This window comes from Colletotrichum fioriniae (assembly GCF_027942845.1).
Source record: "Colletotrichum fioriniae strain IMI 355084 chromosome Unknown scaffold_17, whole genome shotgun sequence".
In the NCBI taxonomy this organism is placed as follows: domain Eukaryota; kingdom Fungi; phylum Ascomycota; class Sordariomycetes; order Glomerellales; family Glomerellaceae; genus Colletotrichum; species Colletotrichum fioriniae.
Window position 1 is genome coordinate 427,074 of NW_027076853.1, and position 26,251 is coordinate 453,324.

Below are 26,251 nucleotides of genomic sequence, written 5' to 3' on the forward strand. Positions count from 1 at the left end.
TCAGTGTTTTCATATTGTCTCTATCGCTAGCATGCTCCGGTACATCCGCATTCGAGGTCAATGACTGGGAGGATGCGTGTAAGTCTGGCTTCATGTCCATTGTGAGTGCCCCGCCAGAGCTTCAAAGCACTCATGGGCGCTGTGATTAATTGAAGTTGTGTTATGAAGAGCCTCGGACCTTCATATGCAAGCGTGGGCAAGATTCAACGTGGTGCCAGGAGAATACCGCTTGATGGCCAGAGTAAGCTCGCCATGGAACTTCTAGATAGTAGGACTAACAACAGATTGTACTTCAGGCTTCACAATCATGGGGTCATATGAGTTGGGACATCATGCGCAAAGTGATCCAAGTCTTTCAAGTGCTCTGTTCGATTACAGGTCAGACCATGGCCTGCAGCGCTCTCTTTGATGGTGGTGAGTGCTGACTTCCATCAGTGTTATGGCCTGCGATGTCACCGAGCCCGAGTACTTCCTACATCGGACCATCAAGCATCCAATCCCTCACGTTGGATTCAGCGCAAATCCTCATGAAGCTCACATATTTAGAGACTCGGTAATCGAAGCCCTCTGGAAACTCAAGAAGGTGGCCGAAGCCTGGACACTTGGACCCATCGAACAGGCAGTCGTGACTGTGCCGCAATATTTCACAAGAGAAGAACGCAATGTAATCACGGAAGCTGGGGTTTCCATTGGAATAGAAGTACTTCGCATGATGAACGCGCCAACCGCCGCTGCTATTGGGCTCGGCATAGACAAGCTGGACGACGAGTTCAACTTCATTGTTTATGACCTAGGGAGAGAAACCTTTGAGGTATCTTTCTTTGAGGTTGATGCAGGTGTGTTTGAATGTCTGGCTAGTGTCAGTGATCACCAGCTTGGAAAAGAGGTGGGCGAATTGATGCAGAAAAAGCAATTGGGAGGGAGCTCGATATTCGACGCAACTGAGATGGAGACACTCGAGAAGACTCTACCCCTTCTGGGCCAGGTTATCGAAAGCGCGAATCTCTCCAGCAACGACATCTCAAAAGTCCTCATTGTGGGAGGCTACACGGAACCGAAACAGTCAAGATCCATGGTAGAGAACTTCTTCGGTAACAGAACCTCTACGATCTTCGACTACCCAGGAAGCCTTCGCTTGATACTAGGCATGTGGGACTACGACGAAGTTGTCACGTTTGGCGCCGCTGTCTTTGCCGAGAATGTCTGTGGACGCGGAAGACATGGCGACCTAGTCGGTACGCTTGAGGTGAACCCACGATCTGTCCTTCTCGAGATCATCGGAGGCGAGGCGCATCGGGTGTTTCAGCGGTACACAATACTTCCGAGTACTCAGGCCATGACCTTCACCACGACAGTGGACGGACAGACGAGGGTCGTCATACCAGTCTTCCAGGGCGAGCTGCCAGATGCGAGAAAGAACGACGAAGTACTCGTTCTCAGGTTGGATTGCATCCCGCCTGCGCCTCGCGGAACTCAGACAATCCAAGTGGTTTTAGAGGCAGGCGTTGACACGACGGACGATGCGTACAGGTTCTTGCTCCAGGCTTCGGTGCATCTCGTGGGTGGAAAGGAGCAATGTTCGTACAGTGCTTCCGGGGTTCTCCATGACTTTGGCGCAATTGACGCACTCAGCGGCGAAGAAACTGAGCTTGAAGCAGCGTATGTGTATGGAAGAGTCGACCACGGGGGGCCTGGTGTATGCATCAATCCTCAAGGGGACATTGACCATCATTACGTGACGGCAGTCGAATAACTCTCAATAGAGGACAACTAGGACTAGCCGACTGACTGATTTAAATATCCTTGAATGCTTTCCCGCTGATTGGACCTTCGGAACCTGCCAATAAGGCACCTTGTCAAAATGCCGAGGGAAGCATTTTAACATCAGCATGTCAGGTCACTACCATCATGAACTGTGGTGCGATTCCTTGGAGGAATTCGTAGCACAACACATCCAAACAACTCAATTCGGCCTCCAAACCCGACAAATCTCTCACCCCCATCGCCAAAATTTCCCTCTACCTCAAAATACCAGACCTTTTCCGTTTTTAGTCTATCCACACCTTTCGTTCCCCACCACCTCATCTCAGAGACAGGTCTCGCCCTGTAATGGCTTCATGGAGTTGACCCACCGTCCCACAAGCCATACAAATAATTTTTCATGTCTTCATGCGAACCCCATCGCGCTCTCACAACTCCGCTTCCCAGTCTGCGAGGTAAGAATCCAATCCTGAGCGAATTCAGCATCAAGCAATCCGATATGGTGTAGTGGCCAACATGATGCCCTCTCATGAGCTCCCACGAGCGAGAGGTTAGGCATAGCCCCGAGTTCGATTCTCGGTTTCGGAATGTCGAGACAATCTTTTTCGCTTTTCTTTTAACCTATTGTATACATAGATGGGTTGCCAGACTTTGGCCCAACTTTCTCCCATTTTGTCAATCAATGCATGGCTCCGTCCCGAATCGTAATACTTCAGTCTTCGTTCCATAGTGGATTGGTATTCCATTCTTGTCATTCATCCTACGCCCCTATCACAGACTAGTATCCCCCGTATCTCAGGTATCTAATGCCAGATAACTCAAAATCAGTGCTCGACCGCAGTCTCCAGAGCGGCTCTCAGGGCGGACTCGTTGCGAGGGGTGAAGGTGACCTTGTAGGAGCCTGGGGTGATAATCAGGTTGGTCAGATCAGCAGCGCCGGTGATGGGATCAGTGTCGATCTTGTCCGTTGACGACAGCTCGAAGCTGGCCAACATGCGGAGGAAGGTGATGTACAGTTCGCGGTTGGCCAGCATGGTTCCGGCACACATGCGGTAGCCCATGCCGTAGGTGAACATGGGTGCTTCGGGGTTCTCCAGCCAGCGCTCGGGGCGGAAGACCTCGGGATCGTGCCAGAGGTCGCCATCTGAGGAAGAGTCAGTTTCGTGTGTCTGAATACATTTAATTCCCAATCTGGGAGTAGAGACTGACCCATGTTGCAAGCCCAAGAGTTCAAGAAGACTACGGTGCCCTTTGGTACCAGCTTACCCTCGTACATGAACTCCTTGTTCGTAGCACGAGGCAGTGAGAGGCGGAGGACGGTGAAGAATCTGAGAAAAAAAAAGTCAGTCAAACGTCGCAGATTGTCGAGAATGCCATATCGAAGTCATACCTCAAGCATTCGCGTACCAAAGCGCGGAGGTAGGGAATAGTCTGGTCATCATGCGCATCACACAACGGGTTTCCCTCGTCGTACGTCTTTCTAATCGCCTCAAAAGCCTTTTGCTGAATCTCGGGGTGCGTTGCCAAGAACCCAATGCCCCACGTCGATACCGCAGTAAACGTCTCGAAGCCGGCAGAAAGCATGGTGAGACTGATCGATGTCAACTCGACGTTGTTGAGCTTAGCCTCCTCGTCGAGCATAACGTTGGCCTGGATACACGGCTCATGCGTTCCGTTGCGAATCTTCTCCTCCAGGTCGCCGTTGAGCTTGGATAGGTACTTGTCGCGGCGGATTCTCATCTCGACGGCGTGGCGCTTCCCTGCTGAGAAGGGGTTGTAGCGGAGTAGGGGGATGTAATCCTGCATATTGTCCGTGACGCTCCTGGTGCGGCTGATCTCGCCCTCAACTGTCGTGATTTCCTTGAAGAGTCCGTCGTCGTGGCTTGGGAATCGCATGCCCCAGTTCAGTGTCACTGCCAGTGACAAGCTGAGTCTCTGGACCAGGGGCAGGGGGTCGACGGTGACTTTGCCTGCCTTGCCGTAGTTGAGAGCGTCTTTGAGGAAGTCTCTTGTCTCGAGATCCAGGTGGGGGATGTAAGTCTCAATGGATGGGCGGTTCAGGGCGGATGCTGCGCCCTTTCTCCTTCTCTTAAGAGACTCATTGTAGGGGGATGTGCCAATAGTGGTGCCAGCAGTGTTGGCAACGATCTAGAGCGTGAATGTTAGGGATACCAGTCTCAATTCGATTAGACGATCTAACAAACCTTGTGGAAAGTGTAGAGCTCTGGTCGTGAGGCAGTCGCTTGCGAGTTGTTTCCAAACATGACCTTGGCCGCAGCAGCGGTGTTCACAACCAAAACAGGCAGGTTGCCCAGCTGGACCTGATAAACGGCACCAAACTCCTTGGCCCAGTCCTTGTACACCTGCGAGGCATTACCGCCAAGCTGGTGCAGGTTGCCTATGACGGGGAGTCCCTTTGGGCCATGCCAAGCGGGAAGACGAGCTTTCGATCTGACGACTTCGTTTGCGATGAAGTACACCAACACCGCGACGCCCAGAAATTTGGCGAGGAACTCGGTCGGTCGGTGAGTTGCCTCGTGGACGAGGCCTTGTACGAGTTCTGCGACGAGCATGATGGGCAGGATGTACAGGGCGCAGACTGTGATTGCTGATTGAGGTCGTTGACTTTGTTGATTTTGATGACAACGACAGACTAGATGAGCAAATTCATTTATAATGTAAGATAACTCATTGGGCGGAAATCTCCCATTAGAATTCACAGTTCCCCGCGATTTGTCCTGTCCTTGGCCTGAGCCAAATCGCGGGGTCCCGAGACGATGGTTTGGTGTCGGAATACCAGTTCCAAATTCCGCCCCCGCGTCCCGGTGTCGCGCGGAGGCCGCACAGGTCACACTATGACGTGGGGTTTGACGGAGTAATTGGAGGTGGAGAGATGCGGGCATTGATCGGAATCATTGTCCGTAGTGATTATGGTATTATGCCTTCCGCACGAGGGGAAAGTTGTGAATTCAGGGGCTTGGAGAGAAATGGTCGGGAATGAGCCTAGATCCTGAGCAGCCATCGCCAGCTTCAGGCTCTCGAGCCGAGTCTCATGCCCTCCAAGCTCCTCAAGCAACAGAAAGACACGACGCTTGCTCAATTTGTCGCTGTGATCATTTTGTTGATTAACCTTTGCCAACATCAAGCATAGTAACGAGGTCGAGATTAGCAGAGGAGTCGACAAATGCCGCAGCTTTCACGCAATCATGATTCAAGAGGATGGCCAAAGGTTGAATGGTTCATAATACATCATGTCATTTTATAGCATATCTACAAATAAGTGTGACACATCCATGGAGGCGTTCATATCGTCCACGAGAAACGCATCTTCGGGACCTCTCTCTGGATCGAGGCCGTCGCCGTCGGTACCCAGAACAGGTAAAGGAATCCCAAAGTCTCCCCCGCCATCTATCGAGTTGAAAAAGTCATTCAGCTCCTGCGCCATCTGAGCCTCCGTGAAAGGCTCACCGGAGCCTGCTGGCCATGTATCAAGCTCTGGGCCGCGCAACCCATCATCGACACCTGTCGGCACGCTTCCAGGTGGGATGTCCATCCCTCCAGATGAGGTGGGTGGTGTAACCAGCGCGTGACCTTGCTGCGTACTTGGCTCTCTGGCTTCCCTAGACTGAGGAGCATTCAATCCTAGCTTTCGCCAAGCGAGCCGCAGGTCGCTTATTCTCCTCCAGAGTCGACTTGAGACGTAGGACCTGGCACTGAGACCCCTGATCAAGTCCAGTGCGGTGTGGAACTCATCGCGGACTGAAGCGCCGTGTTCGGTTGGTGACAGCGCAACGACCAGGAAGATGACTCCGAGAGCGGAGACAAGAAAATGGTTGAAGCACATTTGTTGATTTTGGTAGATGTCTGTTGATTTATTAAGAGAGTCGAGCATCTGGATAGTGTCCTGAGCGAGGTTGACGAGTGACTGAACCTTGGATTTGTTGGACTTGAGACTGGATGTTGAGTGGAGGAACGGTTGAAGGAGAAGGATCTTCATTTGGTTGGCTCGCAGATGAAGCAAGACCTGCAGCCGTTGAAGACCTCTAGATGTTGTAGAGTTTACATTTGGGCTGGCCATCTGCTCATTTGAAGAAAGCCTCAAGTCTTCCGGAAGGTCTTCATACCATTGGTCTATGCGGTACAGCAGGTAGGAGATTTCGTCGTCTCTGATGGCGCCTGTTGCTCTTGCAGAATTGTACGATGTCGCCCAAACCTTGTCGCCGATTCTACTGTACTCAACCATGGCTCTGAGATATGGAACATCTTGATCCTGTGGTTGAAGAGGTCAATAACTATCTCTCTCGCAATTGTAGCTGAATATTGTGTAACTCACAGGTTCCGGTAATTGCTGGTCAACATCGAAGTTATGCATCACGAAGGGCAACCCTGCGCCAAAGCCCCAACGCCGGTCCAGTGTGTAGACACACCAGAACAGCCGCATGGCCATCTTACGTTTCCCAGCATCCTTGAAAGTTTTGCTGATAGTTGCTGACTGATGGAGGCCCATTTCTAAGCACCATCGGGCAACAATGCCGACGAGCCTCCAAGCTTGCAAATCATCACCAGTCATGAAGCTATAAACAGCCTGAAAGCATATGTTAGCAACCTCGGACACATTCAACACATTGTAGGCGACACCTACGAGTAAAATATAGAGCATAGTCGACTTGATGCTCGCCGATTCCCATAGCTTATCGTGTGAGGATTTCCTCACGTCGAGGAATAGGGACCTGCCAAGTTGACTTGAGCCCCCGGCTTCTACTGTCAAGGCAGTTGATAGCACCATCTTGACCAAGCTTAGATCTTGAGGGTCAATAATGGTCGGCCCTGGGATTGCAGCAAAGGCAAACCCAAGGCGAGACCCGCTGTTCATGGCATGGTAAAGGCTTCGAACTCGTTCGATGAGCCACCCAATGTCGAGAAAGGGGTACTGAATTCCAATCTCTTCTTCATACACATTGCATAGCCGTACAGCTTCTTCCTCGTTGATTAGCCACAAAGGATCTATTGACCCGACGTCTAACCCAAAAGCTGTTTGAATGGATGGGGAGGGTGGGCGAGTTGGATTGACAGATCCGGGCATTCCGCCGGACTCGTGATCGGCGGTGCCGATGCCCCGTGCCCGTAGATGTGTTCTTGCAAGGCTGATGTTAAAGGTGTAACTGGCGGATGGTTGAGGCTCGTCTTGGCTAGCAGTGGATTCAACGTCCACGACAATGGGGTCAGGTTGAAGTGCTGGGTCCACTACCTGGTCATCCGGATTACCCAATGAGACCGGGAGATCTTGGATCACTGTTGGTGCAACCTCAGAATGGTGAGGGCTTGACTGGTTTTCCGACGGCTGCTGAGACTGGTGCCGACGCAACTGATCCAGGCCTCCTTGCAGAGAAGCCACTTGATCCCTTAGAGACTGAATAGCCTGTGCATCGGTATCACTACAAAATTAGTCAATAGAATACCATGATTGTTTCAAGCCATAGACTTACGCGCTATTCCCTCGGTCTTTGCGTGGTTTCTTCGAGGCCGGGTATGCACCTAAGGCTCAAGCTATTAGTTTTCCTCGCTCTGCATCGGCAATGGGAGGAATCGATCAACCCACAAGTCAATGCTTGACGAGCGCAACGGAAACAAGGGCTCTTGCCATTACACTTGCTCTTTCTTTTCCGGCACTCAAAGCTGCAAGGTTTTCGAAACGTAATCAGTATAGACCAGCAACCAACGTCTGCTTACGTCGGAATCCCGAAGATGGGTCTTTTTCTTACCATGCCTTGGAAATGTATTTCCCTCGAGTGGTCCGGGTCTTTGGGGCACTCGGAATTCCGCTCTTCTGAGAACCGGGGGATCCGGCTTGCGGGCCGTCACCGCCGCCGACTGAGCTGGGAGATTCTGGAGAATCCATGTTCCAATTGAAAGTAAAAGGTGATAGCACGTGATCTCCTTCCGCTCTCTTCTTTTCTTCGTTCTTTTTTTCTGGGACCTGCTTCTTTGAGCGAAGCAGTCGAATGATAATCGAACGATAAAAGAGGTCGAGAGAAAAAGGGCGGAATTTGAGAGGTAGGGTTTCCGGGGGGTTTTGAAGGATCTTGGCTGGACATTAACCCCCGCCACCCCGCAAACTTATGCCGCTAGATCTCTGGGGTAGGGTGGCATTCAGTGGGGATTGATCACTATCCGTCAAAGCCGGAGTTACACCCGAAATCGTTCCCGGGATACGTTCAACATTTGACTAATTGGGAGTCTTTGATTGATCACTCGTTCTCCAACACTTCTTCCCAGAAATGCAAGATGAAGTACTGACTCAGAATTGTAGTTTCTTTACTGGACGTCCGTATGGGGACGGAGATAAGAGCAGGAACCTACCTGACTCGATTACTAGCCGGACTAAGCTTGGAAGGGATAGATGGTCCTGTGCTAAATCTTTGCGGCATGGCGGCGTCCGCAAGGTTTCACTTCACCACAACTCTTGCAACTTGAAAGTTGACATATAGCTCTCATCATGGGTCGATATTTCTCAAGATAGAAACTCACTGAGAATAAAGTTACACATGGCGTTTATCACTGGGAAAGACACACTATATAGAGGCATGTCTCGCAAGTAGATCGATCATGGAGCAACTGCTCGTTCCAACAAAGATGGGAAGAGCTTGCGAAGGATGTGCGCATGCAACTTTCTGTACCACATGTGACTTCCAAGGATCCTTCAAACATATATGAACCTCGTCGAAATCATCGAGATCTGACATCTTTGACAGTCGCGGATCGAAGGTTCTTTTGATGATCGAATGCCATCTGTGTCCAAAATGCCTCTGTTTGAGGTGGGATGATGGGGCTAACGGCGGAATTTCCGGCGGGTCCATACGCGCAAAGCGAGGGCGGAACTCGGAAATACTTCCGCTACCGTGCTGACCGGTGTGTTTCACTGAAGTTGTTGTCTTTGAGAGGCATCCCTCGTGGAGAACATAAGCGACACTATCTTCCATTCAAGGCAATCAGGTATGGACAAAAACTGGTATTTGAATGTGCATTGATTTCAACTGTGTTGCGCTTACGATCCTATCGTACCTAGGACGCAATGAACATTGATGCTGATCGCATCAAAGTTTCCGTTTCCAGACTCCGATTGCCACCATGCTTAAATGCAAAGATGACCTAGCGGCTGAATCTTTTTTCTATCACGTTTTCCTGAACGAAGAGATGTCATATAATTGGACTCTTCCTAGATCAAAACACTCTTCGTCAGTTTGAGCTCACCCCATGAGGTTACATGCGCCCTGGAGTCTTTCTTGATTAGCCGGGTTCTTCAGTAACTTAGTAGAACACCAGTAGCCGCACGACCATGAAGGGAAAGTTGAAACGGCTTTTTAGAGCGCGCGACAAACTCAGGCGAAGGTTTGGGGAGTTCCTCCAAGTGATAACCATGCTCACAGGAAATAAGCAAGTCAGTACTGGAATGGCTCACTGATGAGGTGCCCGAAGATTTGTGCAATATTGGAGTTGTGCTGTATACATCTTCACCAACCATTGCACCGTGGTATGGCTGTATGCCCTATGCTTCCTCGTTGATACGACCACGGCATGGCACATCATAACTACAAGGGGTACTTTCTGAACACAGGTGAATCTTGGGCCCAGATCGGTTACTCTCAGAAGGCCGAGACCTGTATGAACCCCTCATTCTGGGCGAGGACACGGGGTCCAGTCGAAATCCTACACAACTGGTATATTGACGACATGCCCACGATGGTCTAATTGAAATTTCATGTTCGAGACGTGATTGCTAGTTATATTTGGCATGACGATGCTGTCTTTTTTCGATGGTTCAGAATTGCGTTAAATTCGGTTGATCGGGGCAAAGCAAACCGAGCGCTTGTTCAAATCCACGAGGATCCAGTCCTCATTGCAACTCGTGGACACATCACCCCATCTCTTTGGACAAACCCTCCAACCTCAAATCGCGGGGTCGACATTTTACATTGTCTCTCTTCATCCTGTCATCAACGACATCGTTTCGGAGTCGGATATTCTTACAAAATGAGTCTTTTGACATCGTTTGCGGCGGACTCCGCATGGGCCCTGTGGGACAGCGAATCCATCGATGGGGCATTCGAACTCGACCTTCCACAAGGGACTATCGACCAAGGAGTTGTCAAAGCAGTCTCAAGACCATGGGTATTTGGCTACAAACCAACAACGAAGCCCAACGGGCGCGCGGTGCTCATTATGGGTGGCGGCGGTTACATTGAGCTCATGGTGGGCCGTGAAGGGGTCGCCGTCGCACGCTGGCTCGCTTCTCTCGGCTTCGAAGCTTTTGTACTTGTGCACCGATTCCCGACAGCAGAAACAGGACCCCAAGCTCCAGTCGACGATGCTAAACAGGCGTTGCGTCTGATCGAAGAGAAGGCGGCACCAGCGAGGTTAGCGCTGTGCGGTCTGTCCTCCGGCGGCCACCTTGCGTCCGCGCTGCTCGCCGAATACCCGGCTTCGTGGGCGTCTTCTTCCGGGGCACCGGTGCCGAAGCCGGAGTTTGCCATCATTGGATACGGACCTATCTCTACCAATGCCAAGGGGCACACCATCATTCCCAATAAGGCGCCCCTCGAGCCGCCGGCAAAGCAGGAGCTTTATGATACTGTCATCCCCGATCAGCAGATCTCGCGCCCGGCACCGCCAACCTTTATTGTGTATTCTGCCAGCGACTCCGTGGTGCCTGTGGTGAACGCATACAGGCTTGCGCAGGGGTTGCAAGCAGCAGAGGGGTCTGTCGAGCTCCACGTTTTTGCTGACGCGCCCCACGGCTTTGCTTTGGACACTGAAGGGTTGCCCGTCTCGAATTGGCCCTCAATGGCTGAGGAGTGGTTACGGCAGAGAGGATATATGGCATAAATAATAGAGAAGTAGTGCAATGTCAACCTCTTCGGTCTATTTAGACTATTTACCTTCTTATTGTACATGAAATTTGCAGAGAATCCAACCGCCTGATGAGACGAACATAAGACAAACCCAATGGGCTCCTGCTGTAAATGAAGACCCTGGCCGCTAAATCAAGTTGCATCAGGCACCCAATTAGCCCCCAACCGCCACATCAGCCATCGAAGGATCATGCAGTCATCTTTAAGCGCCCGTTTCGCGCCAACCAGTTTGGAACTGCCACCGCAGAGACCAGGAGCTGAAGTCGAAATGTCGGAAACTAATGCAAGGCTCCCGGGGGTTGTCCCTAGATTGACACACATGTAACAGGGTTCCTGTCAGTATTGAGGCGCCCATACGTAGTAGGTCCATCATCATATGGAGAAAGTTGCCAGCCCTGAGAAAATTTGGCCTTGGCCTGGAGGCCGGAGAAACTTGAATAAAATATAGATAATTCTGTCACCGGACCGTAACAGACGATCACTGAATCTCTGATCTTTCTTCCTCAATCAGGCGCGGCCGCTCTTGACTGTATAATGTCCATGTCGCTCCTTGACCTTCATTGGAATTGAAAAAGAGAGGAACCTTTTGAAGAAGGCCTTTTTCGGCTCCATTGGAAGTACCTCAACCTCCACTGGTCTCAACATGGCGCCGAGGTCGGAGTATTCGCGGTCTTCGACAAACACCCGTGGCCTATTCGACGATGAATTCACGGAGAATAACAAGAATGTTTTTATCGTTGGAACCCATCCACTTCTTCAACGGGACGTAGAGCTTGATAGCTTCCTAGCGAAAACATCCGTTAGCGGCGAGGACAGAAGCGCAGACGACACTTCCAATCACGCAGCAGCATGGTGCCCAGCATGGCTTCGGTCAAGGACATTGTTGGCTTTCGCCGCTTTGTTTCTTCTCTTCGGCGCTTCTCTCATTGTTATGTTTCAATTTTCCCAGGAGAATAGTGGTCTGGTCACCACACGTCAGAGCTTCGTTTACCTCTGGCGATTTGGCCCAACAGCAAGTAAGAAAAAACTGTAAAGACTTTTTGTCAAGACAGGCTGACGTTCAATGATTCAAGTCTTGACTCTGTTGTCCATCTTCTGGTCAAGAGTTGAGTTACAGGCCATCCGCTATACGCCTTGGATCGCTTACCGCAACAACCCCTCGATGGGCAGGGACGAGTATTATACTCTCGACTACACAGCAATGCTGTCGCCTTCGATTCTTTATCAATCCTTGCGGAGAAGACACTTCCTTGTCTTCATAATTGCCGTTGTATCTCTTGTTATCAAGATCCAGATTATTCTCGCCCCTAGTTTGTACAGCCTGGTCAGCTTCCAGGCTGAACAACCCTTTGATGTTCGTGTGCTCGACTCGTTCAATGTCAGCAGTCCAGCGATGTCAAACAGAGAGACAAGTGCATACTACATTGCAAAGGCCCTGCAGAATTTCGAAATGAAGCTACCATTTGGGGTCACAAAGGAAGGGGCCTATCAGACGTTTTCATTTCGTCAGGGCTCCGGGCGAGGGACAGAAACGGAACCGATTACAGTTACTGTTGATGGGTACTTTGCAGAGATGCGATGTCTGAAGCTTAGTAACTACTCGCATACAGACCTCAAGGAAACAGGTCCTGCCAGGAGCTATTACGCCTTCAACGCCAGTCTCTTGTTCGAGGGCTGTGATCAGCCTGTCCCAGTCACCACCGATCGAATGATGTGGATCAATTCTAGTCCGAACAAAACGACGTTACAGAGCAGCTGGAATGTCAACAGCCTCCTTAATGAGCCAAAGCCGTGCTCAAGCCTTCCACAGCAACACAACCAGTCTTTGTACTACGCTACTCGTATTGGACCGTCATCAAAGAACACATCTCATCCTGATGTTCTTAATTTTGCGGCGATTTTGTGCTCCTCGACGGCCTGGACAACTCCAGTGGAGATAGTTGACGACGGTGTGAGCCCGAACATGACGGTCATACCGGGCGGGTCCAAGACAGCAGTCACCGCAGACCTCTGGTCCTTGTTGGGGAGCTCCATTCCTGAAACAGCTGGTCTATGGGCTGGCTCAGGGACCGGCACTATCTTTGGGCCGATCATTACAGGTTTCCAGTTCAACGGAAAGGGAACGAACAATGACACTGATCCATCGCTATTCACTAATGATGTTCTTTACAACGCGGTAATGAACACGAGCAGTATCTTGAGCCCTTTGATCGGTCATTATCGTCTGCGAGAAGAAAGCGATTCTCAAACAACTGGAACAACAATCGTCACGATCGAACGGCTAACAGTCAACCAGTGGGTTTCACTGTCGATGACAGCGCTGTTCTTTTTGCTTGCTGTTTTGACCATGATTGTTCTACTTCGCTATAGAAACAGGATGTCAATATGGCACAGAGACCCTGCCACGATTCTTGGAAACATGCTCTTCTTCCGCGATAACATGGGTCTATCAAACAACATCATGGCTTCTCAGTCGCGTAGTATCGATAACGAGTGGAGCTCTCGCGAGTTCACCCCTTTGGTACTGAGGACATGGACACGAGTGCCGATCTCTGTCCTGATTCTTGGAATCATTGGTGGGCTATACTACACTTTAAGTCTATCGGAAGCACAAAAAGGGCTTGCCTCTATAAATGCCGATGGTTATCTGCATCTACTATGGACGTCGGTTCCAGCACTGGTGATGCTTTCTGTTGCTCTGTACGTCGGCTGCTGCGACTCCGCCTATCGAGGTTTGGCGACACTTTCAAGCCTTTCTCTGAGACCGTGTAGCGCAAGACTTCTCGACATGTCATTCCTTGACATGATGGGTCTAAGGGCATTATACTGGTCGATCCGAAAGCGTGTCTGGGCTGTCACCCTGTCACAGTTGCTCACCTTCATCTGCACATTTCTCACAACTCTAGCTTCGGTTATGTTCACCGTAGACCCAATACCTAGCTCTACGAGTGTCCAGCTGCGACAGACAACATGGTTCGGATCACGTCAAATGACGTTGAACAATGCTGGATCCTTCGCAGCAACGAGAGACTCGTTGAGCAGCCTGGTCCTGCGCAAGGGCGATGGAGCTCTGACCTACCCGCGGAACACCTACGACGATCTCGTTTTCCCGGTCCTTGACGGACTGCAAGGAACAGAGGTTTCCTCAAACGTTTCTGTTCAGCTCAGTGTTCCGGCTGCCAAATTGGCCCCTACCTGCGTCCAGTTACCCGCCAGCACCTACAACATCACATTCCGGAACTACACCGAAGAGGACAAGTTCTTTGAGGTCCTTATGGTCGAGTCGTTTGATTGTCCGAACGGAAATCGAGCCAAGCTTCCGGGAATCATCTCCATGAGCACCGCTACGAACAGGCTTGGCCGCTCATACTTTTCAGACATCCTTGAATCACCAGGAAACACGTATTCCATCAACGGCCTTTGTAAACTTGGCTTGAATATGAGCGCTCCTGATTACATATACTCACCATTTCGATTTCAAACTTACGTATGGGGAGAGTTTAACAAAGAAAAAAACGATCTTGACCATCTCTCTATCTGGCGATGTAACTACACCTGGGTCGAGACTAGTACCAAGGTCTCATTATCCATGGAGTCGGACGGTATATACATTCTCGACCCGGAAAGGCCGCCGGAACCCGATCTTTCAACTACGAAGCTCTGGGATCCTCCATTTGACGTTCCTCACTTCGACTTTCAGTTCATCAACTTTCAAGCTGGTGACGCATTCCCAACCGTCAGCCTCAACAACCCGCTCGCTGGTTCAATGGAAAGGCAATTCACAGTCTTGATAGAGCCATACGGCCAGTTACCGCTGAGCGCATTGGGAGATCCTAGACAGGAATCCAACGTTCTTGATGGCCTTAAACACAACTTGGGGTTCATTGGTGCCCAACTCGCCAACTTAGAGAATCGCTTTAGCGTCACTGAGAATTCCAGAAATCGCCCTCCACCTGCTGATGGTCTCCCATTGCTTGAAGCAATCATTGTAGACAGAAGCAAACGACGCCTAGTCCAGAACCCCACAATAACGTACATCTTGATTGCCGTACTGGGCTTGGTGGCTCTGTGTAACATAATGGCAGTACTCTCTGACGCTACGAGGCATCTTAGTGGAATGCCGCGATTGTTCGATATGGAAGTGAAAGGGTTGGCGCCAGATGGTTTCCATAGCATGGCGTCTACGATCAACCTGCTTCAGGGCTCAAATGCACCAAGTCACCTACCACAGAGTGTTCATCTACTGTCAAAAGGCGACCTCTACAGTCGTACGGATGATTTGAGCTTCAGAATGGGTTGGTTTCAGAGAACCCGAGATCAAACTAGGCATTTCACTATTGGAGTCCTGGGTGATGAAGAGCTCGTGTATATGCGCGGGGGTGCGGGAATCAGGGATCCAACATGAAGGTTTTGGTCTGTTAAGTGAAAACGGGCAAGAACCTTGAAATATGTTCGTCTATCAGTAGCCAGTGTGCCGGCGCGGAGGAAACTTCATCTTAGTACCTTGGAGGTTGACAAATCGCGATATGCAGCGCCGGAATCCAGTGTATGTCGGTATCGGATTCTTCAAAGGGGCGAAAGGTCTACGAATGAGAAGGAGTGAAGTCTCATTCAAACTTTTGGAACACGAAGTATTCAGATGACCTGTAAGGAAATCATCATGGCATTATAAGAGCACGTCTCAACAGTCCAGTCCTCCAGTCATCAGTAACTCGTGATATGATATGTTTTGAATTTTCCAACCTCCCTAAGCAGATTGGGCCAATGTTTCTTGTGGTTGCCTGTCGTCGCCTCCCATCACCGTGCCGTGCCTGTCACCGGCGATCAATGCGAACGGATCAACCCCTACGGCAGCACGGCACCGGCCCGCACATACTGCTGCCGTCTTCGGTATCGGGTTTTCGTAATCCAGCATTTTTCTCATCCCATCTTTACACTTACTACGAATGGATTACTCATTTCGACCAGTACCAGCAGGGAACTGCTGCTGTCGGCCTCCCATCTAGCTTGTGTCAGCCTCGGTCAGACGTCAATTGAAAGCTTACTGGTTTCCCATTTCTACAGGTTTTGAAACACCACACGAAACCATGCGAGCCCCGACACTCTGATACGAATACTGTTCAGCCCCAATTACATCCTCATGTAGGGGACCTTCTGTGTGCCAGATCCTTGCTCTGTGCTGCAGCAGTGATTTGTATTTGTCGGTGTGTCTTCTTGTCAGAAACTGCAAGTCCAGAGTATCGTCGCTGGATATTTGTCCATTTACATCGTCGCGAAAGCACCGACACTAGGCTTACTTCTGCACCTTTCACTCTTCACATCGGTAGCAATCCGGTCAGCTCTGAAAGTCAGACATTTCTGCGTGCTGGCCACAATTACCGAACTCGTCACTACTCACGGCATTTATCCCGGAAGGTCTATTCACTGCCGTCAAGATGGCGATCGCGGAACAGGGCATGGTCATGATCGTAGTGGGGGCGATATTGATGTTTCTTAACACCTTCTTCGTCGGTCTACGTCTGTATACTCGGATCTTTATCACGAAGCATGTCCGACCCAACGACTACTTACTGCTCACAGCTCTGGTTCGTATCCCAATCGCGGAATATGGATTCGTTTTATCTAACGCTATGTTTGCAGGCCGCCTTTGCAGCTCTTTACGCTCTCTTGGTCCTAGGTGTTCAAGGTGGAATTGGCGGCAGCATTCTCCAGGCGACACTCCCCGGAATCGCCAGCTCTCTCAAAGTACTATTTTTTCTGGAAATCATCTATGTGGTACTCACCTCTGCGATGAAAGGGAGCATTGCTTTGACCTTCATTCGACTATCACGCTCGAGGATCCTGACTTCTCTATTCTGGGTATCGATTGGCTTGGACGTAGCCATCAGCCTTGCTTTCATCATCTACTTGTTGGTTCAGTGCCAGCCGATTGATTTCGCATGGAGATTGCTGGATGCGTCAGCAAAGGGGCACTGCCTGCCTCTCACAGGTCAGCTCTACATGGGGTATGCGCTGTCTATCGTGACGGCGACTCTGGATGGTCTTCTGATGGTTTCACCGTGGCTCATGATGAGAGGCCGCGGCCTGAATTCGAGACTGAAGTTGTACATTTACGGCATCTTCGGGTTGGGAATCCTGTAAGTTCTATTCCGAGGTGATTGGAACCTCTTCGCTAATAGGGATACTAGCGCGACGATTGCAAACATCATCCGCCTTGTGGCACTGGTCAAACTCAAGGGGTCAAGCGACCAGCTTCGTATGTGGTGATCATTTCACTCTGGGTTTCGAAAGCTAACAGGAGTCATAGTCGACGCCGCCCCCGTATTCAACTGGTCTGCCATCGAGGTCAGCATCGGTATCATCATTGCCGGATTGATTGAACTCGGCCCGCTTGCCGCCAAGTACAATATCAAAGGCTTCGAGTCCTACGCTGGCGACGACACCGTCATGCTCACGAAGCCAATCACTCACGAGTCAAGGGTGGATGATTACGAAATGGAGACAAGAAAAATGTGAATCAGAGACACGCTCAGTAAAGGACGTAAAAGGGTCATGAGAAGGGCTGGCAATGGAAAATCCTCAACTGGGGCAGTGTTCTCTGGCAGAATGCTCTATGACTACCATGCCCAAAATCAGGATGCAGACCCGGAGAAGACGGTTCTTAGCTTCTTATTAACGACGAATGCTATCATGTTCTTAATAATGCAATAATTAAAAATCGCCCCGTCTCTATAGGTATGCGGATAAAAAATGTGCACAATAGGCTGGTTGAAGCCATTTTCTGCTCGATAGCTTTGCATCAGTTTGAAGAAATAAGTCAGAGCCCTCCGGTCTGCTCTCGCAAGGCTTTCATGCAGGAGCCTTTCTTGATGCAAATACTAAGTCGATTCCTATCTCAAGCTAGTAGAGCCGGAAAAAGCCGTCCACACACAAAATATGAGATTGCACAGTAACCCTTCACACAGTATGAAGACTATCAGGCATGTCATTGCCCTTCTCAAATCCAGCTAAAACCGGAGGTTCCAGGCAGGCACCCTCAATTCGGAGAGATTATTGGCAAGATCAATGAGCGACGGATGCGGCGCGGAACAAGGCTGTGTCGTCTGACGATTGGGGGGGCGGGGCGACTTGACAAGACTCACACCGGACACAATCCCACAGTGGAATTCCTTCTCTTTTGGATGCATCGAGCCGATAACTTCGGAGGAACACCAATAAGGAGTCTCTCCGCCACACCCAAATGTTCCTTCTCGTTACTTTCGTGTCTTGTTGGTTTGTAGGCTTCTCAAAAGTTGATGCTATCAGCCCTACTGGGCTGGCTGACTTTGCCCAAAATGGCGTCAAGATACATGGCTGTGAAATGGCCGTATGACCTTGGAAAGAGGCAACATCAAGGCGAAAGGATTGGCCCCCAGAACCAGCCCGGCCGAGGATGGAAGATGGCGGACATCAACCTCCTCGATGAAAACATATAAATCGAAGAGTGTTCTCGCCTCCCTTTCACCGTGTGACGATACCAGTCTTCGCAAACCAATCTATTCTTTCACTAAAGCTTGTCTTCACCTAGGCTGGCTATCAAACAACTGGTTCCCTTCAAGAGATCGTACTCAAAAGCTTTGAGGTGTTTCTCCCTGAAATGCGCAATTACGAAAAGCTCACAAGAGACAATGATCTCGAATCGGCCAAAGACGAACGTCTTCTATACGAAGATGAAGTTCTGCCCATTCACTTCATAGATCAAGCGGCTATTATTCGTAAAATCGTTTTCAACTATACCTTTCGCTATGACAAAGTCCTCGAGCCTGGAAGGCTTCACGAAAGTCTACTTCAACTTGTGCACACGCCTGGATGGCGGAAGATTGGAGGCCGTCTTCGAGCCAATGTAAGTCACGGTGCCCACTTTGATACCAACAACCCTTTTACTAGCCAGTACTGACTGTCATCGTGAAATCGTGCAGAGTGAAGGAAAACTCGAGATCCATGTACCACGCGTCTTCAGTGAGACACGTCCCGCCGTGAGATTTTCCCACGTCGACCACCTCAATACCAAGATCGACTCCCATCCTCTTGCCTCGAGGCTTCCCAAAGCAACAGGATCTACACCATCACTACACGAAGGCAGCCCAGCCTTCAAGTCTTTCGCTGCGCCCGTTGATCTGCCGAAGAACACCAACCATTATTTGAAGAGCGATGAGCCGTTGCTGTGTCTTCAGGTTACATCTTTCGCAGACGCTACATTAGTAGGGCTCACCTACCCACACTCGCTCGCCGATGCCATGGGTATATCAGAGCTGCTCAAGGCATGGTCAAACATCATAGTAGGCAAAGGCTATCTGGTGAAGCCTCTCCAGGGCACTTATCGAGATGTGCTTGACAGCGCAGGAACAGACCTCGACAAGGAAGTCTCGCAGAGAAAGTTCGCCTTAGAAACTCAGCAAACCCGTGGATTTGCCTTGGTTTCCTTCATTGCCCGATATGTATGGGATATCGCGACTCGCCGGACCGTGCAGGTCCGACATATCTATCTGCCTGCCAACTATCTGAGGCATCTGCGCCAAGGAGTCGAGCAGGAGCTCAAGGAAACACATGGTGGGGTGGTTCCTTTCGTTAGTGACGGGGACCTCATCACAGCTTGGGGTTCTCGCCTTATCATGTCGTCACGGCCATGGAAGAGGTGCAGTGCAGTAATATGCAACGTATTCGATATCCGCCGGCGCTTGGAGAATACGTTTGCGCCCGAAGGCCCATACCTGCAAAATCTGATCCTTCCAGCAACGACTGTCCTATCCAGACGGGAGGCTGCAAACGCCACGACGGCACAGATTGCTCAACATCTGCGCCAAGCCATCACAGAGCAGACTAGCGACGTGCAGGCCCGAAGTCTTCTGCGTCTCGCACGTAACTGGTTTGCAGCTCTGGGCACAATGCCCTTGTTTGCGCGGTGGGATTCCAGAGTTATTGCCTGCTCCAACTGGACCAAGGCAAAATTCTTGGATGCCGCCGATATCAGCTCTGCTGCCTCGGGCGACGTTGGCGAACACAAGCTCTGCACTGGGGTGGTGGGGAACTCTACGGCGGATGCGGCGCAAGATCGTGTCAGACCAGTCATGTTCTGGGGTAGCCCCATGAATGCGGATGACAAAACCCGTGACGCTTTTATGATCTATGGTAAGGACGAATCTGGAAATTACTGGGTTCAGGGGGTTTTGAGGAAGGAAAGCTGGGCTCTGATTGAGGAGGAATTTCGACGCTTCGGAAAGGAGTCGAAGGAATCTGTCTGACTTGGGGTACATCTTATCGGCGTAAGACTGAGCCACTGTAAGATACGAACTGGCAGGAAAGTGTACTAAATAATTCCTTGTACCCACCCCTGCTCAAATTTTGTTGCTCAAGTTCCCTTCTCCCAGGAGTTCTTAGGGCTGCATATGCAGGATGTGACTGACATTTCGAGGCAACACCAACGACATGCTAAGTCCTCGGAGTCAACACAGGAAGAGAGAACTATGTGACGGAATCGCATCGCAATTGGCCCAGCTGAGGATAAGAGGCGCTGCCGACAGTTGCACAACTGCACACGGGCGGCATAGCTACGGACGTAAACACGGCCGTAAGGCGGCACAAACATTCTAGGCTCCTATGAGCTCGCAGCCCCCACGCGCTGTTCCCATGACCATGGAAGTAAGAAAAACTCAAGTGCTCGATTCTCGGGAAGCAATTCGCCCGCCGGGAATGGCATTTTCAAAACTATGAGCAGGCCATCAGACGCCTCCGAAGTCCAAAGGGACCACATGCAATTATCTTTGCCAAGCACTGTGGCAGCCTGTCTTTACCAGGTTGGGTGTCCTGTAGAAAACTCTGGCGGGTAACTGGTCTGCCTCTTCCTCCAGACGAATGACCTCCAATGAAACTCAGGAATTTAAGCCTTGCAAATGCTTCGGTTCCCGTACTGTATACATCAAGAGCCCATAGCCCAACCGTTTCCACAAGTAGTGTTCCTCCTCCGTGCTATTGATTGTTGTAAGTATGAATCTTGCGTTGCTTCCGTTTCCGGTTTCTAACGGCTGCTGAGGCGTCCCCCTGATAGGGTCAGGATACTCGACCTAGCCCATTAAGATGTAGAATACCACCTCGTCGGAATGACGCTTTTGCTTCAACGACAAGAAACTTAGACGATGATAGCCGGACAGACTTCAATTGGGTTACGGTAGAGTCAGATCATAAGCCCCCTTACGGTGTTCTAAGGGACATGACGCAGATCTTTGCCTTGCCTGGTAAACGGAACTTGGGTCATGCAGAATTCTGACTCTGCGCCGGCGACGTCTGGATCCGATACGCCGGTACTCAATAACACATTTTCCAAGATGCCCTGCGGTAACTGGGCATCCGTGCACATCCATTCCGACCAGACGTTGAAGAGTTAAGACAGTGAGATCGACAACTTTGGGAATGGGTGTCTCAACGCATTCGGCAGAGCTAATCCCCAGATCGCCAAGATCTACCAAATCTTCAGGGATTCTGTGAACCCCAGCCTACTGTAAAAAGAAAGCTGCAGACCGAATGCGTTATTCTCAAGTCTTAGTGCCGAGAACTTTGACAACTATGGAAGTTATACCAAAAGTAGAATCTAACGACTAATCTGCAGATGGGGCTTTCAGAGCTTTCTAGACATCTATCACTTCTCATCGAACTCTAGATATGTCTCAATTAGTTTATACTCTCAGCTGAAAAGAACGCTAGGACGTATTTCCGACATCATTCTTCGATCGAGGTTCAAGTTATACGGTTGTAAGGATACGCTTGCTTCACTGCGTGACGAGCATGATTGCGGGTTGCAATGGATGAGATCCTCCCGACTGCCGGCCCCTTGCTGTTCGATACAGAGGTGCACCCAAAATGGAGCCGTCGCAGCTGCGTGTAGATCTTTTTCTGAAGTCATGCAAAGATGGATACGTCTGCTTGGAATGAGAAGGAGAAGTTGACTCTTCCTTCGATCCCTGCGCTCTGACACGCTTCTCAGAGCCGCAATACATGGGAATCCTATTTGCATGGGTACTAAGGCATGAATGTGGAATCAGTCGAATGGAAAACTGGTGTACTCTTACTATCCCTTGCGGTCTTCGATATGATGGTGGCACTCGGGAGTAAAAGCCAGCACGTGGAATGAAGGTAAGGGACGTAAGATTGTTGCTGTGTGGAGTGCGCTTCAACAGACGGAATGATGCTGGAATTGAATGATCAGAATGACTAGAGAGACTGTAATGGATCAATGTAGATCATAGACAACTCCGTCGTTCAGATATTTTGGAGACGGCGAGGAATACTGCATATGCAGGGGATGACTTGGTTGCCCTCATTCCTTGAGGTCTGAGAAGGACTAGTGAAGCTGTTACTGACGATCTCGAAGTCCTTCGACTGGGTATGCGTGGAGATAGCATCTCTTGAGCAAGTCTTCTCGAAGTAGGATCGAAATGTATAAAGAGCACTGCTTGTTCCTCCTGACAAGACTTCTTTTCCCTTCATCATCACACTCAGCAAGCACATCTCATCTAATCACCTTCTCTTCACTCTTCAGCAATTCTCATCCATCTTAATCAGCATCATCTGCCACTTCCCAATCCCGACCTCAAAGTCTACCTCAATCTTCTCAAAATGCAGTTCTCCGCCGCCGCCATCACCGCCATTGCCATGGCCCTCACCGTCACCGCCGCTCCTGGCACCACTGCTCCGGTCAAGAGAACCCTCGACACGCTCACCTACGCTGAAGCCCAGAACGTCTGCGGCCAGAACCTCAGCGTCAGCTGCTGCAACCAGGTCAGCGCCGACACCAATGTCAACGACAACTCGGGATCCGGAATCCTCTCCGGCATCCTGGGTGGCGTCCTCGGCAATGGCGGCTTGAAGCTTCTTGATGGATGCTCCTCCATTGGAGCTGGAAGTGAGAACCTCTTATACCAACTATCTCTGTCGAGTGCTAACACTTTGTAGTTGCCAACGACCTCTTGAACAGCAAGTGCAAGCAGAATGTTGCCTGCTGCAAGTCTGATGGCAACACCGTGAGTTCCCACCGACTTAACATAATCATCGCAGATTTCAGCTAACTTTTGTCTCTTTAGGCTTCCGGTCTTGTTGCTGTCCAGCTTCCTTGCATCCCCATCTCTGGCCTTTTGTAAAGAAGTCCAGAGGTCTCCCTCTTCAGATTGATGGTTGGTCAACTATTTGGAACTACGGGACTATTCGGCTGAAGGGCACGATGAAGGATTAGGGGTGCTGTATGAGTTCGAGGCAACAAGATGGGTTCGATTCGCGATCAGGGTTTTACTCTGCTAAGTAGCTTTCAAAGGCTTTCAAATATACTTATTTGCTTTCAAACTTTTGCCACAAATAATATCCGAGAAAAGTCAAATGAGTCCTGGGCAAGAGTCTTAGATTCATGCCGGATGGATCATGGATCATGGATGTCAGTATGACGAGTTCCACTTTCCATGGTCAAGATTCTCATCCATATTTCAAGCAATTCCGATTGGCTTCTCTTTTCCGGACAATAAAAGCATTACTGAGACATAGCAGGCTAATGTACCAACAGCCTAAATGTCCTACCTCTAGCTAAGATATCAGTACATCTAGGGGAAATGCTTACAGGGTATATCGGGAATCACGGACAATTGGTCAAACCGAAAATAATGGCTCAAGACTACGCATCTTTTTACTAGAGACAGGGTTGATATTCAATACTGAAAAGAACTAAGGGGTAAGGTCGAAGAGCCATCCGAACGCTTCGTTCCCTAGGTGGTGGGTGCCTGACTAATCGGGTTCGTCGGAATTCCGAAGAGTCCTGTACTTGAGCGACGAATGAATACAACCATATGTCTAACTCAAGCGACTTTGGAATTATATCCGAAGTCCCATGCAAGCCTTGCCACGAGTAAGCTCCCGCGAATATTGCGGGGTGCAGCGCGTGCGGAGGTCGGGACGAGCAACAATGCCGTCGCTAAGGATAGTCGAGTCGATCTCTCAGGAGAGGAGCACGCCTATCTCCTAAGTCCCCGAAAGCGATCATCGTCGCTCTGTCTCGTGTTATAAGATGGACTGAGGACCACTTCTGATACTGATGGCAGAAGAGACATCAAATGCTTCTGCGATACACCCTCTATTCAAATCACCTACCCACAACATTTATATCATGAACCCCTCGAGCTCTCAAATCTCCCAAGACAGTTACCATTGGATCTCGAAAGCAATCGATACTTTGGATCCCGAAACAGACTATGAGACTATATGGCGTCTGACATCAAGCTACCAGCTTTCTGACTTCGCCAACAACTTGATCTACACTCTCACCTTCCCCAATTTTGTCATCCCCCTGCATGGAGCAGAAGTGGTGTGGCGCTCTGACGGCGGCAAAGTCGTCCACAAAGCCGTCGACAGAGTCGACAAGACGGAGTACTACAATATGGCGTGGTGGTACTACGGCCCCAGCGATCAACGTTGCCGAGATGCCGCTGAGAGAATCAACCAGCTACACGCCGGCCTCGCCCGACAGTATCCTGGAAGATTTTCCCACAATGAGGACTACGTTTACACCCTCACCTTCAGCGCCGTGTTGATGCATCGCCTGAGGATACGGCTTGGTCTGTCAGGTTTCACGGAAAAGCAGCAGGTTGCTGCTCACCACTTCTGGCGTGACATGGGCCCTCTTTTCAAAGTCGAAGGCAAAGGAACTGTGAAGGACTACCCAGCAGATTTCGATGGGTGTATAGCTTTCTGCGAGGCGTATGAGAACACACCTCGAGAGTACAACGAGAAAGCTCGATACATCGGTCTATCCATCTTCAATCTTTTTGCCTATCGTTATTTCCCCCCAGGCCTGCGATGGTTCGGCATGGCGTTTCCCCGGACGCTTTCTCTGCCGACGACGCTGAGCGCGTTTCGCATCGAGCCGGCCAACCCCTTACTTGCAGCCATAATCATCTTCATCGTCAGAGCAGTTTTTCTAGTCACAGAGGTCTTGCTGCCCGACCCCAAAGTCTCATTCTTTGAAAGGTTGGAGACTCTGCCAGAGGTAGAGACACGCAAGCGAAAAGAGGAGACGAGGGCCCTGGACAAGTCCTATGAGCAGTTCATCATGTCTCAGTTGAGCGGTCCCGGCCGTCCGTTTAGCGCAAAAGTGCAATAGATATCCTAGCTGAGAAGTTGCTACCGCGTGTCCGCCTGACAGAAATAATGACTTTCACTTGACTTCTCTATGATCTATCATCTAACAAAGAACAATGAACATCTAAGTCTCGCTCTAAGTCCTGGTTGTCTCCTTCTTGAGCCAATCTCGCCAGCTCTGGTCAGCAAGAATGTGTCTAACTCTAGCTTCGAGCCATTCTGTATTTCCCCAGAAGCCCCAAGATGCCTGGAAGCGACACCAATCGACCAAGGCAGTCTCCCAGTGTCGCACGAACGTATCCCAGTCATAAGTATCGGGCCCCTTGCCTGTCGGCTTTTGGCTCAGGAGAGTACTTCTGTATTGCTCCAGAATAGTTCTCTCGCCTTTATCCATGGCTAGCTGATCCGGTATGTCTTCGTGTTGAGTGAGCATCTCAATGGGGACCGAACAGGTGAATAGCTTGGCGAGATCGCAGCCGCCAATCCCCAGCCCCGCGTACTGAAAGTCGAAGAAGGCCACCTTATCGCCAGTTTTGGTGGTGAAGAGGTTCTCCGACTTCACGTCGCCGTGAATATATGTCTCAAACGGCCTGCCAGATGGTGTGAGGAAGTCGGCAACTAGCTCGGCAATTGATGAGGATGAACCATCGACGGGGTCGCAGAATGCCGAAGACCATTCGGAATAGTCGTCTCGGCATAGCGATCCGTATTCCTTCCGTCTGGTAGCAAGGTACGTGTAACCTCCATTCAGCCACATCTTGGGCTCCGTGACGCCATCACCAACCTCCCTTCGTTTCGCTTCTTCAAGTGGGGGCAGCACAAATTGGCCAAGGTCATCCGGTAGCGATGCCCAAGAGCTGCTGTGATATTTTGCCAGCCAGTCCAGCGCAGCATTCACCTGCTTGCGGTTGAGGACCAATCTCTTTTCACCAGCCACGGGAAACTCTGGCCGCAGGTCCGTGATGATGGTGGCGGTGAGACCCTCAAGCTCTTCCTTGCGTGGCTTACCCTCCATGTCTAGAGTGGAAGCGAGGCACTTTGCGACAGCGACATCATCTGATAGCCGCGGTGCAATCTCTTGATAGAAATATTGCTCGACCTCATAGCTCAACATCTTGCGCAGGTGGCCCTCATCTGTTCCCTTGGCGCGTGGCGGTGAGATGATTTTGATGATGAGGCGATATGTCCCATCTTCTGCTGGACGGATAGGTAGCGGCTTTTGGTCCGAGATGGCGACACCATTGATATTGGCAATCTTTGCAGTGAGGGCACAGATATGGCCGTAGCCCGCCCAAAGAGTCTGAAGCTCAGTGAGGGAGACGAGTTCAAGGCCTAGCCATGAGAGCATGATTTCGGCGACGCGACGAGGCTGCTTGAGAGACGCCATGGTGACGGAAAACGTGGTCGCTGCAAGTACCAGTTGAGTATTG

At 50.4% G+C, this 26,251-nt stretch overlaps 8 protein-coding genes and 1 non-coding gene across 9 annotated transcripts; 6 read left to right on the forward strand and 3 right to left on the reverse strand.

Annotated features, from left to right (window-relative positions):
• Window positions 1-307: 307 nt before the first annotated feature.
• On the forward strand, window positions 308-1,753 carry N0V96_011318 (uncharacterized protein; the record flags this gene model as incomplete). Its single annotated transcript, XM_053192274.2, has 2 exons — window positions 308-312; window positions 436-1,753. The coding sequence occupies 2 exons, from the start codon at window positions 308-310 to the stop codon at window positions 1,751-1,753; spliced, it is 1,323 nt and encodes a 440-aa protein (XP_053050438.2).
• A 501-nt stretch (window positions 1,754-2,254) lies between these two features.
• On the forward strand, window positions 2,255-2,349 carry N0V96_011319. The gene has a single exon. It is a non-coding gene; the product is annotated as a tRNA-Glu (tRNA).
• A 236-nt stretch (window positions 2,350-2,585) lies between these two features.
• Window positions 2,586-4,334, reverse strand: N0V96_011320 (uncharacterized protein; the record flags this gene model as incomplete). The annotated part of the gene is made up of 4 exons (XM_065759240.1): window positions 2,586-2,905; window positions 2,971-3,089; window positions 3,152-3,909; window positions 3,966-4,334. The coding sequence occupies 4 exons, from the start codon at window positions 4,332-4,334 to the stop codon at window positions 2,586-2,588; spliced, it is 1,566 nt and encodes a 521-aa protein (XP_065612137.1).
• Window positions 4,335-5,020: 686 nt separating this feature from the next.
• Window positions 5,021-6,421, reverse strand: N0V96_011321 (uncharacterized protein; the record flags this gene model as incomplete). The annotated part of the gene is made up of 3 exons (XM_053192272.2): window positions 5,021-6,031; window positions 6,095-6,346; window positions 6,404-6,421. The coding sequence occupies 3 exons, from the start codon at window positions 6,419-6,421 to the stop codon at window positions 5,021-5,023; spliced, it is 1,281 nt and encodes a 426-aa protein (XP_053050436.2).
• A 3,371-nt stretch (window positions 6,422-9,792) lies between these two features.
• On the forward strand, window positions 9,793-10,644 carry N0V96_011322 (uncharacterized protein; the record flags this gene model as incomplete). Its single annotated transcript, XM_065759241.1, has 1 exon — window positions 9,793-10,644. One exon carries the CDS (start codon window positions 9,793-9,795, stop codon window positions 10,642-10,644), a length of 852 nt encoding a protein of 283 aa, XP_065612138.1.
• An 8,302-nt stretch (window positions 10,645-18,946) lies between these two features.
• On the forward strand, window positions 18,947-19,951 carry BOT5 (Acetyltransferase bot5; the record flags this gene model as incomplete). The annotated part of the gene is made up of 1 exon (XM_053192268.2): window positions 18,947-19,951. One exon carries the CDS (start codon window positions 18,947-18,949, stop codon window positions 19,949-19,951), a length of 1,005 nt encoding a protein of 334 aa, XP_053050432.2.
• Window positions 19,952-22,319: 2,368 nt separating this feature from the next.
• Window positions 22,320-22,840, forward strand: N0V96_011324 (uncharacterized protein; the record flags this gene model as incomplete). The annotated part of the gene is made up of 3 exons (XM_065759242.1): window positions 22,320-22,605; window positions 22,656-22,723; window positions 22,784-22,840. 3 exons carry the CDS (start codon window positions 22,320-22,322, stop codon window positions 22,838-22,840), a joined length of 411 nt encoding a protein of 136 aa, XP_065612139.1.
• Window positions 22,841-23,850: 1,010 nt separating this feature from the next.
• On the forward strand, window positions 23,851-24,843 carry N0V96_011325 (uncharacterized protein; the record flags this gene model as incomplete). Its single annotated transcript, XM_065759243.1, has 1 exon — window positions 23,851-24,843. One exon carries the CDS (start codon window positions 23,851-23,853, stop codon window positions 24,841-24,843), a length of 993 nt encoding a protein of 330 aa, XP_065612140.1.
• Window positions 24,844-24,957: 114 nt separating this feature from the next.
• Window positions 24,958-26,208, reverse strand: N0V96_011326 (uncharacterized protein; the record flags this gene model as incomplete). Its single annotated transcript, XM_065759244.1, has 1 exon — window positions 24,958-26,208. One exon carries the CDS (start codon window positions 26,206-26,208, stop codon window positions 24,958-24,960), a length of 1,251 nt encoding a protein of 416 aa, XP_065612141.1.
• Between the last annotated feature and the right edge of the window lie 43 nt (window positions 26,209-26,251).